Raw genomic sequence first — 15,490 nt, forward strand, 5'->3', positions numbered from 1 at the left:
AGAAGTTCCTGGATCTGGTCAGCTCCTACTATGATGTCAACTGCCTCTTTGTAAAAGTAGGTATTACTGTAAGAAAAGCATAAGGTTTTATATTTAAGTTGATATAGGCAGCATCAGCCAATGTCTGCCTGGCAGAAAATTGCGCTCCTTTGGACTAACACACATGTGATTCCATAGTGTGGCCACTGGATATTGTCTTTGCTCCTTGTAAATGCCATAATATCTGTATTACTGTCCCACGGGGAACAACAAGGTACTCCCAAAACAAGGCAGATCCAACACCAGCTACAGCTGTTGATGGAGCACATGCAACCACCATGAGTGCTAGAACATTTGAATAGTGACAAGTGAGAGCAAAGCAAATATGACATTTTACAGGAAATTTAAAGCAGCCATGGTGCTTTAAAAAAACAAGGAAGCCCAGACTCCAATTATTGTTCCAATGGTTAATAAAATCTTCAATAAAAGCAAAATGGGAGTCACTAGAAGTAATCCTTGTCAATTATCCCTTTGACAACCATCTGGGAAGTTTCATTTCACTGAGACCTATAATTGTGTCCAACCTCAGGCAAAGTATTTCCCAGATAAGAATGCACTGACCACCTTATTAAGGGGCTTCCTGGGCAGAACAGTCGAGATGCTCCTTTGACAACAAATGGGATTAGGGGGAGAAGTTCCTGTTAGCTGACACATTTGATATACTTAAATATTAAGAACCACAGCAAGTGAAGGAAAAGTAAAGGCTATGCTTTTTTGGTCACTTCCCAGATATTTTTAAATACTGAAGAGCAATTTTGTGCTGGGTTCAATCTTTTCTGAGAGCAGGCACTGCTAGGAGATGTGATCTCCCTTCTCACCCTTCCCTTACATCTGATTCAGCACTCACATGGGCAAAAGCTGAGCTTGAGATTACAGTTGGGAAGGACACACTAGATGAGATAACAAAAATAATTAGCCTTTCAGTGTCTTGGCAAATGAATAAATCTATTGGTAAAACTGTACAACCCCTAAATTCTGTGCAAGGGAATTGGTGAAACAACCTCTAGTGGAAGCAGCCCCAGTTAAACGAAATAAAGCACAACACAAAACTGTACTCTGTCAATTTTGCTTGTTTTCAGGTGATGACTGTCTCTTACAGAACCACTGTGTTTGCTACTTATGTAGCTACTGTTTATCCAAACTGCACTTCCCACAGGCCAATGCTGTTAGAGATTCACCCCACAACAAACCAACTTGAAAATTTAAGTTCCTTTGCATCATTACCACTTTGACATGTTATTAACTTTAGAGTGCAGCTGGATGAGCCTTTCTGCAGCAGCAACACTGACTTAAGAGGCGTTTTACCCTCCTCCAGCCCCGTGCCTGCATCCTTGGTTGTTCCAGTGTATCAGACAGCCACACACCCACCTGTCCCACCTCCCATGCTACAGCAGATTGCACAGGATTGCATCCAGGTAGGTTTCGAATATTTCCAGAGAAGGAGACCCCACTGCCTCTCCGGGCAACCTGTTCCAGTGCTTACACTTTCACTGCTGACATTTCCCCCCTGCCCCCACCCCCCCTCCTCAAACTACTATTTAGGACATCCTGAAACCTAAAAGAATTTCAAAGGTGAAGTACAGCAAACTAAAACTAGTTTTTCTTTTGCTGTCATGATTTTATCTCAGAGCAATGCTTTGACTATAAAAAAGAATACAAATACAAACAACAATATTATGTGTATTAGAGTAATATTGAAGGCAAGAAAAACAAAACTGATGCATACAACTTCATTTCTTCATTCCAAAAAGTCTCATCCCTGTATGTCACAACAGCTTGAGTAGACCAGAAGATTTTAAGGTTTAAATTGTCATATTGAAGATAATTATTAGTTAATAATATGTAGCAGAAAATATTAATAGGCAAGCAAAATTATGCAAGTGCCTTGCAGTGAGAACCCCAGCACTGCAAGGTACAGCTCCACAGTTCCCTAATGGAGGAAAGCACAGTGGAGTGCTGAGTTGTTCTCAAGGTAAGGGAAAAGACTTCCCTAAGCCCTTTTTTGAATTTCATTAGTTGGAGGCAGGGGGAATACAGCAGGGTCTGTAGCAGTGCTGCTTGTTCCATTTCATGTTAAAAGGGTATCTGGCTTGCTGCAGGGCAAGACAGAGACTGCAGGCTGTGAAATTCCTCCTGTTTAGTGCTGGTAAATCTGTCTGGTTGAAACCTTCTTGCTCTGCAGCAAGAATACGTTGTACCTTTCCAAGGCCATGAAATGCTAGAACCAGCACTCACCCCACCAGGTTTTAATCGACGAAAAAGCTGGAAGCATGTGCGGCCTTCACTCTTTGAAGAGGATGGGTAGAACAAATAAGTGTTCTTATAGCAGACACCAAGCTTGAGACAGATTTATTTAGTATCCAAAAATGTTAATTAAGCTCACAGACTGACACACTAATACCTACATAATTTTAAACAGAAACTAGCATTTTCAATGACTGCTCAGGTCAGAGCCAGTAGAAAATTACCTTCTCCAATTAATTTGATGTACACTTATCCTGGAAAATTACTGTAATAACAAGTAAAGGTGCCTTTTTTCTGCTAAGTTTTAACCAGGACAAGTCTAAGCAAATGAAGAAATACTTGTGGGGTTCTCTAGTTTTTTGCATATCCTGAAGACTTAAAAAAAAATGTGAAGCTGAGTTCAGAAAAATATCCATTTATCCCCATCTCGTGGGACAGTCTCTCCCTTCTCATGTGTTGCATGTCTGCCCTCACATAAATTACAGAATTTCAGTCATTGACTGGAAGACAAATACTAAGAACAGTCCTGGAGTCACTTAGAGGAATAGCTGACACTGGAAATAGCAAAGTGGCTCTAAACAAGGCTATGGAGCTGGGTTTTCTGGTGGAAAACAATAAAAGTGCTGGTACGAAAAAAAAAAAAAATCCTAATTACTATGACTACCAAAAGAGTGTCAAACAGCTCTGAGAACTTCAGCTTGGTGAGCTACTACAGGGTTAGATGTGCACATTTAGAAGTGACACCAGCACTGAAGAGAATACACATGGCAGCAGCAGGAGAGGAAGCAATCATCTACAGGCCTGCCAGCAAGTTCTTCCAAGCAGCTGAAGATACATATAACCAGTAACAATTGCACATTTTCAAATGATTCACAGTAGAGCTGGAGTCACCTTCTAGGGCTACAAAGAAACCAGATGCATAGCACCTGATGTTATGTCGATGTATAAAGAAAGAAGCTGCATGGGAAATGCCTATCTGCTGGAGAGGTAACAGTCAGCCTGATGCAAGAATGTCTCAGATCTTAGCACTGTAGAAAGGACTAAAAGCACAGAATTGCTTTAAACAGTAAAGCAGGAGTTAGTCTTCCAATACAAAAAAAATTTACTTGTTTCTGTTGAAGATACCAAATACTGTTGAAGTACCAGACTTCAGCCTCAAGCCCTGAAAGAATGTAGTCAGCAGAATAGCCAGAGATAGCCACTTTTTAAAGCAATATACTGGACTTCCTTTTATTACAACCTAACTGCACTCTACAGCCTACTGCAAATGCAATCCTACACAACAAACAACTGAAGTACCACCTTGTACACGGACCTTCATTCCTCTTTGAAATGCACTATATATTTAAAACCCCTCAACACATTTTGCCAACAATGTCAATAGAAAATTAAGCACGAGATGTTAGTTCAAACAAGTTTGTCCATGTCATGGATAAAGAATTTTTCTCCATTAAAAAAGCCTTTTCTCGGTATGGCTCTTTCTTCCCACAAGTATTTCCTTTTGCTTTTTGAACTTGTGATGATTTGGTGATAAGATCCACGAATGTGAAAGTTTCAACATGGTCTTCAGTTTCATTTCAGATGTTTGTCTTGAAAACTCCATGATATCCTCTGAAAATATACCCAGATGTGTTCATGAGCTTATTTAAATCATATTTTGAATTAGCAGAAGATAGAAATATTGAAACCTTGTCTTTTTTATCTTGACAACAAAAAATGAAGGGTCAGCTAAAGTGAGATTACTCAAATGGATTCTAACTTCCAAGTATAGTAATTTTTTATCAGTTTCATTCTGGGTTGTTGTTCCTTACATGTTCCTTGTACCTCCTATTTAAATAATCTTTACAGACCCTAAATTTAACAGACAATCAACAAGCATAATATATATTACATTGAATCAGGAATATGTATGCTTTGATAAAGTTGTCATAAAAACTTCTTTATATTCAAACTGATGGTGTTCTTTATAAAACTATAATTCAGTTGTTCTAAGATTACTTATTATAGTTTTCATTTAAAGAATTTTGTCTTTAGCAAAACAAATGTGAAATCAATTCTCACTAAATTCTTTCATTTTATTGCCTAAATTTACCCAGAAAGCATCGACAATTTTTTTTTTCACTTGGGAGGATCCAAACACACCATTAGCTATAATATTTGTTCTTTACAAACAGTCATATACCATGCCAAAACCCCAGTTATTTAGTCACAGAAACAAGAGCTGTTTGTATAGTTGAAAAGCAAGCAACTATATGAATTTCTAAGTGTATCAAAGCTTCTTTGTACCTCCTACAAATTAAATTACTTAATCAAACTTGTCAAATGTAATCATACCCGTTTTCTTTGTTGCTGTAATCAGTGGAATAACTTTCATATATTGTAGTATTTCCTGCCTTGGTCTTCATTTCCGTGGCTTTAGAAGAGTCTACCTTATGATTATATTGGGAAAGCATCTATAGGAAACATTAAACAGGAATAAAAAGAATTACTTAAGAACTCAAAACAGATGTATTACAGATAGAACTAGGCCCTTTTAATTCTAGTATTTTGATATTAAAATTAGTTAGGGAAAAAAGCGTATAAGCTAACCTTTAGAACATTATCTGGTATCCTTGTTATTTCTGGAGGTGGAGGTGTATTGAGTAAATGGTCATAGTTTTCCAGTTTGGGAGGGGAAGGGTCCCCAGTATGTTTAAGATACTCATCAGAGCTTGCAGCAAAAGGAATTCTTTCTTCTTTGTATGGTGTATCTTTTGCATCATTCTTTGTCACTGACTCAAACTTCCCCCCTGGTGTCACCTGCTGCTGCAAAATAAGTATTAAATATACCTTCAGTTAATTTACTTATGTTAGGTAAAGTATTTAGTAAATGTTCTTACAGAATTACTATTAGAAAGAGCTTTTATAGTGACATAAGAAAAAATAGTATTGGAAAAGAACCCCAAAGTGACATTTTAAAATCTGCTTTTGGCAAAGTGTGCGAAAATGACCATAATTGCTATTTGCTACCTTAGCTTCTGCTTTTAGCCATCTTGTTTGAAAATCTGGACACTGTGGTGTTGCTGCATGACTGGGAAGAGGCAGTTCCTTTGTCTCTGGTGACCTTGATAATAATGCATTATTTTTTTTGGAAGAGTCCTTCACATCAGGAGTACACAACACAAATACCATAGGAGAAGCCATCCAGTCAGCTGCTGCTATCAAGGGTGAGCAAAATAAAATTAAAAATATATATGTACACACACACATATATAACTATTACCAGTTCTAGTTTCATTTTCTAAAACATGTGTATCCTTTTAGTTGATATTTTGCTTGATCCATCCAAATTACAGTACTCCTTAAAGGCAGCAAATGCAAAGTAGTCATTCTAGTCCCACTACTGAATATAACTGAAGAAGCCCAACTTAAATCAGCATTGCTTGACCTTCTCATTCACCCAATTGTCACTATGTTTGTCTCAAGATTTTAAAAATAACCTATTTCTCCTCTCAAAGAAGTTTTAGCATTACTCTTGAAAGTCTTAAATTACTGTCTTGCTAGACTCTTTCTTTCCTGTCTTTAAACAGATCCAATGGGTATTATCAGGAAAAAAAAAGGCTAAGTTGGCAAAACAGTATTTTTATTTCAAATATGGATAAGCTGCAGTTACAAAATTATTAATTCCTCTGCATAATTCTAATTGGATATGAGTACAAGAATGAGAAAAAAAATTATAGGGAGTAAGAAACTTTCCCATAGAAGCCATCAACATTTTTTAGACATGACTACTCATACAATGACTTGCCCTGAATTAACCATATTTAACCAGAAACACAAGTTAACCATGTGTTTACAATGCATTTGCACATGCATTCTGTAAAAATGCATATGTATATTAATTTCACAGATTTTTAACTTACCATTTTCAGCTCTCTTACTGGATTTTGATCCAGGAGTAAACACGATTTCCTTGACTGTCATTTCTGGCAAATTCCCTCTGTTATCGTCTCCTCTTTTAACCAACCTGAAAACCAAATCCCCAGTTAGCTCTCAAGTATTGTGAAGAAGTCACAGTTAAAGGAATATTGCCAACCTAGTCACTTTTCTAGTATTCATTTATGAATATGCAAGTAAAAAATTAGTCTTCTCAAATATGAATTTTTATAGATTTTTTTACTCTGTGATTCTACTGCAATTTGTGGTATGCGAATGTTCAGTCCAGCCACAAATGATCAAATACACTGAGATTTCAGTCTAAGCCATTAAGAAAAAGCCAAACCCAAACCAGATGTCCAGGGCAGAGATGATCAGTTCTGTGTTAGGGGTCTCACTTTGCAACTGCCTGTAGCCTATGAAATTTATAAATTTTAAACTAGTAGGAGTCTTGTGAACAGGAAAAGATTTTTTAATTGAATTTTTAAGTTTAAGTAAGATTGTTTATCTTAATCAAATACTATAGAGCTTTCAAGTAATTTTAGTAATTACATAACTATTTAAAAGGAGAGATCCCAAAATTATTTTAAAAGAAAATTTAGTGATTTCAAAGTGACAAGCTATTTAATATCGATTCCATAACACTGGAAAGAGAAATTTTAAAAATTATTTTTTCGTATCCAAGATTTTCTAGTGAAAAAATGGCATATACAGTTAAGAGAATACTAGGCAAAAGGTGGAAACTTACCTTACCTACACACAAATCTGTGTCTTTAAAAAAATATTTTAAATGTTTAAAAAGTAATCTTAACTATCATAACCAGATTTAAATTGTCTCTACAAAATATCTAAGCTGAAAAAATCCCCCAATAAACAGTATAGGCAGTATATGAGGCAATATATTTTAGTTAGATGAACACATCTCAAACTTTGGGTTAAATAAAAAAGTAACTTTTCAAGTCAGTTTTGTCTTCAAAGCCTTAGAGGTAGTTGAAACCATATGATTTTTAGTTTTTACAATGAGTAGAACCAGGAGAATTTTTAAAGTGGTTTTCATGCATATGATCCTTGTTTTCAAAACAATTTCTCTAAATATCAAGTATTTAGGTACTGTCAGCTTTTAAAATGGAACATACTGCTAATACTAACTAAAAAAACATGACCTATTAACTACATGCATGACTGCACTGCTGCAATTATTTTCCTTTATAATTAGAACAGTGAAAATCTAGATAAGTCCTTTCAAGAGAAGACTGGAGCAAAAGGAATAAACTGTAAGGTGGGGCTTATGTTAGAGAAAATAAAGTGCTTCTACAAATTTACTGAATGCTTTACAAGCTGTTTTCTGTTTATATTAATATAGCTTCTGCAACCTTTGACTGACTGTGTAATATCTATGGCAGACAAGCCCAGGCTCAAACCTTTGGTTAAGGAAAACAACACATCACATTGTGCTTTTCTCTTTGTAAATACATTGTCTATGTGTTGCTGTACACTACAACATGTATGGATGATTCTTATGGTGCAGTCAAGGCAAGGAGCACAGCAGATGTATTTCAAGTCAGCATCTGGCACTGCAATGGGTATGCGAAAAGATGTGTAGGGAGTTAAATGACACAGGACCCAGCACCTGAGAGATAGCAATCACCCACCACAAGACAAAAAGGAGGGCAACAGGAGCAAGAAATTAGTACAGCAAGAAGAAAATAAAGAAAATTCAGTAGAGAAACAATCTGAACTCCAGTAACTTACTTTTGGATTGTCTGAGAAGTTTTATGAATAAGGGACATCGTATAATCTTCATTCATACACACGGTATGTTCACTAATGCCGAAGTGTTCAAGTTTTGGTGTTACACACTCATAGTCATCCATCCTTAGCTTACATTTCGGTGTTTTGGGCAGAGCCTGCGGCGTTCGCAATCTTAGTGGAGTCTCGTTCTTTGCCTTCAGCTGACGCGTGCTCGTTGCGTGCTGTGCTTCCAGCGCGCTCCAAGGCCTGGAGAACATGTATTGTGAAAGACCAAAATCAGAGAGCTGGGGGTTACGCAGGGGATCTTTGGGCAACGGTGGCTTCTCCGTAGAAGCAGATAGGTGAGGTACATCATTTGCTTTTGCTTTTTCTTCATCAGATTTATTCTGGACAGACATTGCTGATTCACTGTTAGCTTCATCCTCTTCTTTTTAAGAAAAAAAATGAAAAAAACATTACGTCAGAAGTTTCTGTTTTAGGAATTTTTAGAATAAATTGTGGCACTTCCCCGGTATTCAATTTTTTTAACTTGTTGTTGTAAAAAATAGATTCCTTCTTTCACTTTAAAGTACTAAACCTGAAGCTAAAACAGGTATCAAAAACTCATATGGCTAAGCTATGTTTATAAGTCACACATTTACTGAGTTTCACTCTATTGGTAAATATTATTTCTAGGGAAAATGAAATTCAAAGATTTTTACATAAGTGTATTTTTCTCCCTGCATGGAGATGAAAAGGTTTTCGGGGAAAGAGCAAAGGCTGCATACAGTACTAAAATGCTCATTCTTCAGAAAAATAGTATTGAGGAAAGGTTATGAAGCAGCAACTAAAAGCTTGTGAAAGGAGACAGCTTTTTCAGTAACAATAGTTCACTGCAAAAATATGTAAAGGTGTAATTTGTACATTTTTGGAGTTTGATAAAGCAAAACACCCCAAAATGTTTATGAATTTCTGCATGATGTAGTAAGTAAAGGACAATGAATACAGTGAAGGGTCTGGAGCACAAGTCCTGTGAGGAGCAGCTGAGGGAGCTGGGGTGTTTAGCCTGGAGAAAAGGAGGCTCAGGGGGACCTCATCACTGCCTGACAGGAGGGTGTAGCCAGGTGGGGGTCAGGCTCTTCTCCCAGGTAACAAGTGATAGGACCAGAAGACACAGTCTTAAGCTGTACTAGGGAAGATTCAGGTTGGACATTAGCAAGAATTTTTTCACAGAAAGGGTAATTAGAGATTGGAATGACTTCCCAGGGAGGTGGTGGAGTCACTGTCCCTGGAGGTGTTTAAGGAAAGACTGGATGTGGCACTCAGTGCTGTGGTCTGGTTGACTTGTAGTGTTCAGCCACAGGTTGAACTTGATGATTCAGAGGTCTTTTCCAACTTAATTGATTCTGTGAGGTGGGTAGGGGGAGGGAGGCTTTTTAAAGTAATATACCTTCTGGTGTGCAGTGATATGTCTTCAGATACACTTAGCTTAAAAATACAACTTAAAAAATAATTTAACCTTGTAGCTCTGTTTGGAGACTTCTTTAAAAGCAAAGAAGGTACAGGAAGAAAGGTATTATAAAAAAAAAAAAAAATCAGAGTTTTCTGCCCTATCTGTGTAAAACAGCTATAGGAGGTTAACTTGGACATCAATATGGTTCACAACCATAATTTTGTTTTGTGTAATGAGTGGATAATAATCAGAGAAAGTTAAGACCACATCAAAAACTTTTTGAAGCCTGATTGGGCCCTTGATACCAAAAGGAGTATGTGTAGCATTGACAGGTGTAGTACTTCAAGTCATTTGGCACATCTGGATTTTTCAGAGTTCTATGTGCATTTTCTGACTGGATTAAGGACCTCCGTCCCCTCCAATGATCAAGGTGCTACTGCTTGTCACATGCCACCTAATACAGGAGCATTCTTCTCTTGTCCCATCTGTGCTGTGAAAGAGACATTTTAAGATTTTCTCTAGGGTGATTTAAGTTAATGAAACCAGCACATGTGAATACGAACCGACTGAGGTTCATCTACAATTGTTCCTCATGCATGAGAAGTTGAAGCAGCGTAATTCTCTGGGTTATGAAAACATGCTTGCTAACATGTTTTCTGAATATATTTATTACTGAAAAAAAACCCAAAATCCAACACGCACTAACTTAAAGGCAAGCCAGAAGATCTAATTTCAAGCGTTTGTGTTCTAGTTAATTCCTACAGCACAAATCACAATAAAATCTTTTACCCTCTGGATATTATTAAAAAGCAAACAACATGGATGTACTTGATCTCCTAATTAATAGAAATATACACATAGCTAAAGAGGAACATTTTATAAAAATGATACTTTTCTGCACATACTGTACTGACAAGAAATATTACCTGTAGAGTCTTTGACATGTGGTTTGTAGCCATATTTCTGGAACAGCTCTCTTATTTTTCCAAGATCTGCTGCATTTCTTTGTATCAAGATTTCACTTGCCTTCATAAACTCATGAACTGCTTTTTTTTCAGAGCAAATCTTACCAAGACTGGCACTAATATCTTCCTTTGGGGACAGAGAAGGGAACATAGAAATACTGGTTTTCAAATAATCACATGGTAGTTGTTTCCACATGAAGCATTTTGGAAGTAAGTATTTAATTGCAATTCAGATGAAGATAAACAGCAAATTTAGGTCTTTTTTATACCTGAAAACCATCAGGTATATATACTTATGGAATACCAAGAATATATAGAGCCTAAGTGTATGGAAACTTATAAAAGTAACTGTAATGATAGTTCACAATATGATAATTACTTACTGGTAACCTTGCCAAGGAAACTATATGCTTTTTTTCAGGAAAAATATGAGGCAACAGCAATTAGTATAGACTTTTACTCCATATGTACAAAGAATTAGTGCAGAGCAGAAAGTAAACCTCATTTTTATATCATTTAATTATTTCTATATTGCTCATTTCTATAACCCATTTCTTCTTCTTATGTATAAGGAACAGACAACATTTTTCATAAATTTAACTGAATGGCTGAAGGTACTGAAACTTCTGTGAAGACTGATTTTATTCTAAAGGTTGGTCATTGAAAACAAGCAAGCTTGCCTTTTGTTGGGAGCTGCTGTTCCTGAATCATTCTCCTCATACCTTGGCACCGCTCCAACTTCCTTGTAACCTTTGTTCCCTGCTTACCTGAGCGACAGTAGTGACTGCAAACTAAGAAACATTGCTAAACCTACTTTGGGTCACCCAAAGTTTTTGGGCATTACCCCAATATCCATGGCTATTATGAGGACCTAGATCTAAGTGAGTAAAAATAAAGGTTATAACTACTGACTAACAAAGTTGAATTGTGGCTTAATGATCAAAACAGAACCATAAGTTTATGGAACATGCACACACATGTAATTTTTCAAGAAGGAAGCAGGTTAAGACGTTACCTTCTGAGTCTTGATTTCACAATGGAGGTCATGCAAGATTGCTAGTGGAGATTCATCTTCATAGTCTTCAAGATGAATGTTCACATAAAAGAGTTTAGAAAGTAAAAGAGGTGTCTTAGTGTCTTAGCATGAAAATAACATTCTACATGGGAATGCAATCTCCTGTATTAGCAGAAGAGAGGCTGGCCATGAGCTGTCAGTGTGCTCCCACAGCCCAGAAAGCCAATGGTGTCCTGGGCTGCATCCACTGGTGGGCAGCAGGGCCAGGAAGGGGATTTTGCCCCTCTGCTCTGCTCAGCCCCCACCTGCAGGGCTGCATCAGCTCTCCAGCACATGTGCTCTCCAGCACAGGGAGAACAGGGACCTGTTGGAGCAAGTACAGAGGAGGGACACCAGGATGATTAGAGGGATGGAGCTCCTCTCCTGCAAGGAAAGGCTGAGAGAAGTGGGATTGTTCAGCCTGGAAGAGAGGCTGCTCCAGGATGAACTAATTGCAGCCTTCCAGTACCTGAAGGGAGCTTCCAGTACCTGAAAGATGGAGAAAGACTTTTTTTACAAAGGCATGTAGTGACAGGGCAAGGGGGAATGGATTCAGAGAAAGAGAGAGAAGATTTAGATTAGATATTAGGAGGAAGTTCTTTGCTGTGAGAATGATGAGGCTCTGGAACAGGTTGCTCAGAGAAGCTGTGGATGCCCCATCTCTGGAAGTGTCCATGCTCAGGTTGGATGGGGCTCTGAGCAACTTGGTCTAGTGGAAGGTGTCCCTGCCCATGGCAGGGGGTTGGAACTAGGTGATCTTTAAGTTCTAGTCCAATTCAAACCATTTTATGCTTCTATAATATTAGAGATGTTGGAAGTATACATTAAAGAAAGAGAGTCAATATAGACAAAATCAAAGAGAACTAGTTCCTATGAGGTACCTCACACAGCAAAAAACTGCTCTTTGTACAGTGTGTTAAACTCCACAGAGAAACTGCCTGGGCTTCCACTTGAACTTTGCAGCTAATACTGTTGTCCTAGGGTGACGTTATGGTGCTTGTACCCCCAGTCGTGTGTTCTGTTTATGATTTTATGTTCTGTGCCTTCAGGACTGACTCCGAAAGTGAAGGATTGTTTTGTCTTGTTATCAGCCGGCTCACCTCCCCCCATGCTCTGTGTCTAGGAGAGGCTGGGCTTGCTTGCTTGCTTTTGCTTATTAGTTAGTTTAGCTAGGCAGTCCAATTTTTACCCTGGACTGTTTCTTTTTCCCTTCCCTGAATATCATCTGAACCTGCTCTGGAGCTGGACCTGGGAAACACCAAGAAACACCGAGAGCCTGCATTTTGTGACCTGCAGCAGCCATCCCCAGCGCAGGAGACCGAGAACTGGGCGACCACTCCCAGGAGAGATTTTTCTGAATTTGTCATCTCTTCAGAGTGGTGAAAGAGTTTTGTCATCTGGTGTTGTTTTTTGTATTGGGGAGTGTTTTGCTTATTAAATAAATAGGTTTTTTTCCCCACTTCTCTCTGAGGAAATTCTTCCCGAACCAGGTGGGGGAGGGGCCGTGGGGGGTTTGCTTTCTGGGGGCTCCTTCCGGAGGTCTTCTCCCAAATTTGCCAAATCTAGGACAACTGTATATGACAGATATTGATAAAACAAGTACGACCCTGGGCTGTCAAGAATTACTTGTGTTAAATTTTTTTCCTTAAAGAGGTTGGATAAGAGGATTCCTTAAATCGGAAAAAAGTGATATAGAGACCAATGAAAAACAAATCTCAGCAGAAAATTGAATTCTTCCATTGTATTTGCACGTAGGCAGATGCATTGCTCACTTGCACAACGCAGCAGACATGACATTTTTCACTGGAAACCAAGGCTAATGGAAATAGTATAACAGAGGACACCTGCTAAGTGACAAGACATAGCACAGAGAGAGAGAACATCCCCTGCAAATGTTTTCCTATATCGATCCGCAAAAAGAAGAAAAAGAAGCAAGAACACGATTCTCATTTCATCTCAGTCATTCTGTTTTTCTCCGTGATAAAGAAACTCAGCCACACACCCACAGAAGAGCTCAGAAAGACAACGAGACGAGGAGGAGCCCAAGCAATTCCCAGCCGAGCAATTCCCAGGCTGACCTCCCACCAAAGGCGCTCCCAGAGGAGCACGGGGGACAGCGGCAGGCAGGAACGCAAACCGAGCAAGGAGCCCCGAGGAACAACTGCGAAGCCACCAGGCCCAGGCGTGCGGCCCAGGGCCGCGGGCTGCTCTTACCCGCGTCCTCGCGGTACATGGCCCGCTCCAGCTGCTTCACCTCCTTCTCCACCGTGAGGGCCAGCTCCCGCAGCTTGCCGAAGAAGACCTCGGTCACGTCCATGGCTCCGAGCGGGGTACGCGGAGGCGGCGGCACCGAGGCGGCCCGGAGCGAACCCGGGCCGGGCCGGGCCGCGCGCGCCGCTGAGGGGCTTCAAACTGCCGCCGGCGCGAGCCCCATTGGCGCCGCCGGGCCCCGCCCGCCGCCGCCGCCTCTCGCGAGAGCCGCGCTCCCCGCCCGCCCGCCCGCCGCCATCTTGGCTCCTTCGCGGGGCCCGCAGCCGCCGCCGGAGCTTCCCGGTGAGTGAGGCCGGGAGAGGAGCTGGGAACGGGGCAGCGGTGCCCCCGCGGATCCCCGCGGCTTCGCTTCTAAATCGGGCAAGAGAGTGGGACGCCGGCGTGCAGCTGCACCGGGGGAACGGGGTGGGTTGACTTCAGTTAGCGGCAGTGCTGGTTTGTGCCGTGCTAGAAGTGCTCCGGTGACTTACTTGGTCACGGCAGCAAAGCTGACAGAGTTCGTGAAGGGTTTGGACCACTCTCTCAGGTACATGGTGTGGTTCCTGACGATGTCGTGTGCAGGGCCAGATGGACTCGATGATTCTTGTGGGTCCCTTCCAACTCCGCGTATTCTGTGATTCTCTAAACCTGATGAAATTCCGTGTAATGTGAAACTTGGGCATTAGCGGGTGTGGGACTAATGAACAGGTTAACAAAGAGCATTTGTGTAAAGTTTAAACGTCATTCGGTCTTCCTGCCCCTTACACTCAGCGTGTTGTGTCAGGGTCTGTTGGTGCTTTCCGCTTACGCCACTTGGTCTAATTCAGGATATTGCTTCTCCCTACCAACCAGATTTCCCTCGGTCAGGATACAAGACTAGGTAATTACATACTAATAAGCTTACAGAGAGACTGTAGTCCAAAACCTCATGCTGAGGAAAGGCCAGATTTGGATCGAGAAGGCAGAGCTGGAAATACTCTGTATTGACAACACAGCTACTTGAAGAAGGCATGAGCGAAGTGAACCCTTCATTCTTGAGTATCTGTGACTGGATTTTTCTTAAATAACTTATGGAGGATATGCTTTAATTGCAGTGTAAGGATAACTGAATAAATTCTTAGGTTATATAGATTTCAATTCCCTTTTTCTGATTGTTAAGTTTCCAGTGTATCTGGCCTCGTGCTGCCTGCTGTGTGTGATGGTTTGTGAGTACCCGGCTCTGAGCTTAAACCTTCAAAGCAGCCAGCTGAAAGGCAGTGGAGTGAGTGTGGAGCTTTTCATCTTTCTTGTCAAAATTTTATTTTTGTCCCTAAGGTAATGAGTATTTTATATTTCTGTTTATGTTTTAAGGCAAAATGTTTTTAACAACAGTATTACTGCGGAAGAGAATTCCTGGGAAACAATGGATTGGGAAGTACAGGCGACCAAGACAGGTTACCATTTCGATGAAGCAAGCAATGATCCGGAGGTTGGAAATTGAAGCAGAGAATGAATACTGGCTCAGCCAACCTTACCTGACACAGGAACAAGAATACAAACACAACACGGAAGAGAGACGTGCCAAGTGGGAAGCTTTCAAAAGCCTGAAACAAGCCAAGTTTCCTGAGCACAGATACATCAGTGATCATTTAAACCACTTAAATGTGACAAAGAAGTGGACATGTTGAATAATACAGCACATTTATATTTGGCACGTGTTGTGCACTACCCTGGAATCTGCTTTCATACCTATTATGATATTTCACTGTAATTAGAGTGGGTGACAAGATGTTGCTGTGGTGCACAAAATACTACATTAAAAGTAGTCCTCTGGAACAGCGTATGTTTTATTATTATTGC

The 15,490-nt window shown here is 39.9% G+C and overlaps 2 protein-coding genes and 1 long non-coding RNA gene across 9 annotated transcripts; 2 read left to right on the top strand and 1 right to left on the bottom strand.

Moving 5' to 3' along the window:
• Positions 1–1,322: 1,322 nt before the first annotated feature.
• Positions 1,323–12,891, top strand: LOC128782046 (uncharacterized). Its single transcript, XR_008428634.1, has 3 exons — positions 1,323–1,454; positions 5,418–5,489; positions 10,441–12,891. It is a non-coding gene; the product is annotated as an uncharacterized LOC128782046 (long non-coding RNA).
• On the bottom strand, positions 1,700–13,808 carry SKA3 (spindle and kinetochore associated complex subunit 3). Of its 4 annotated transcripts, none has more exons than XM_053932111.1 (9): positions 13,616–13,808; positions 11,363–11,427; positions 10,309–10,474; positions 7,951–8,374; positions 6,186–6,289; positions 5,293–5,480; positions 4,873–5,088; positions 4,618–4,736; positions 1,700–3,894 (listed from the first exon to the last, which is right to left on the bottom strand). In XM_053932111.1, exons 1-9 carry the CDS (start codon positions 13,716–13,718, stop codon positions 3,861–3,863), a joined length of 1,419 nt encoding a protein of 472 aa, XP_053788086.1. In that variant the 5' UTR covers positions 13,719–13,808; the 3' UTR covers positions 1,700–3,860. The 4 variants fall into 4 exon arrangements, with proteins under 4 accessions (XP_053788086.1, XP_053788094.1, XP_053788079.1 ...); XM_053932119.1 differs by having other exon boundaries at positions 5,293–5,477; positions 7,951–8,377; XM_053932104.1 differs by having other exon boundaries at positions 4,873–5,085; positions 7,951–8,377.
• Positions 13,809–13,854: 46 nt separating this feature from the next.
• Positions 13,855–15,466, top strand: MRPL57 (mitochondrial ribosomal protein L57). 4 transcript variants are annotated; one of them, XM_053934459.1, is made up of 3 exons: positions 13,888–13,954; positions 14,811–14,912; positions 15,002–15,466. In XM_053934459.1, the coding sequence occupies exon 3, from the start codon at positions 15,007–15,009 to the stop codon at positions 15,316–15,318; it is 312 nt and encodes a 103-aa protein (XP_053790434.1). In that variant the 5' UTR covers positions 13,888–13,954; positions 14,811–14,912; positions 15,002–15,006; the 3' UTR covers positions 15,319–15,466. The 4 variants fall into 4 exon arrangements, with proteins under 4 accessions (XP_053790432.1, XP_053790434.1, XP_053790433.1 ...); XM_053934457.1 differs by lacking the exon at positions 14,811–14,912 and having other exon boundaries at positions 13,855–13,954; XM_053934458.1 differs by lacking the exons at positions 13,888–13,954; positions 14,811–14,912 and adding an exon at positions 13,967–14,077.
• Positions 15,467–15,490: the final 24 nt, after the last annotated feature.

This window comes from Vidua chalybeata, chromosome 2, assembly GCF_026979565.1.
Source record: "Vidua chalybeata isolate OUT-0048 chromosome 2, bVidCha1 merged haplotype, whole genome shotgun sequence".
Taxonomy (NCBI): Eukaryota; Metazoa; Chordata; class Aves; order Passeriformes; family Viduidae; genus Vidua; species Vidua chalybeata.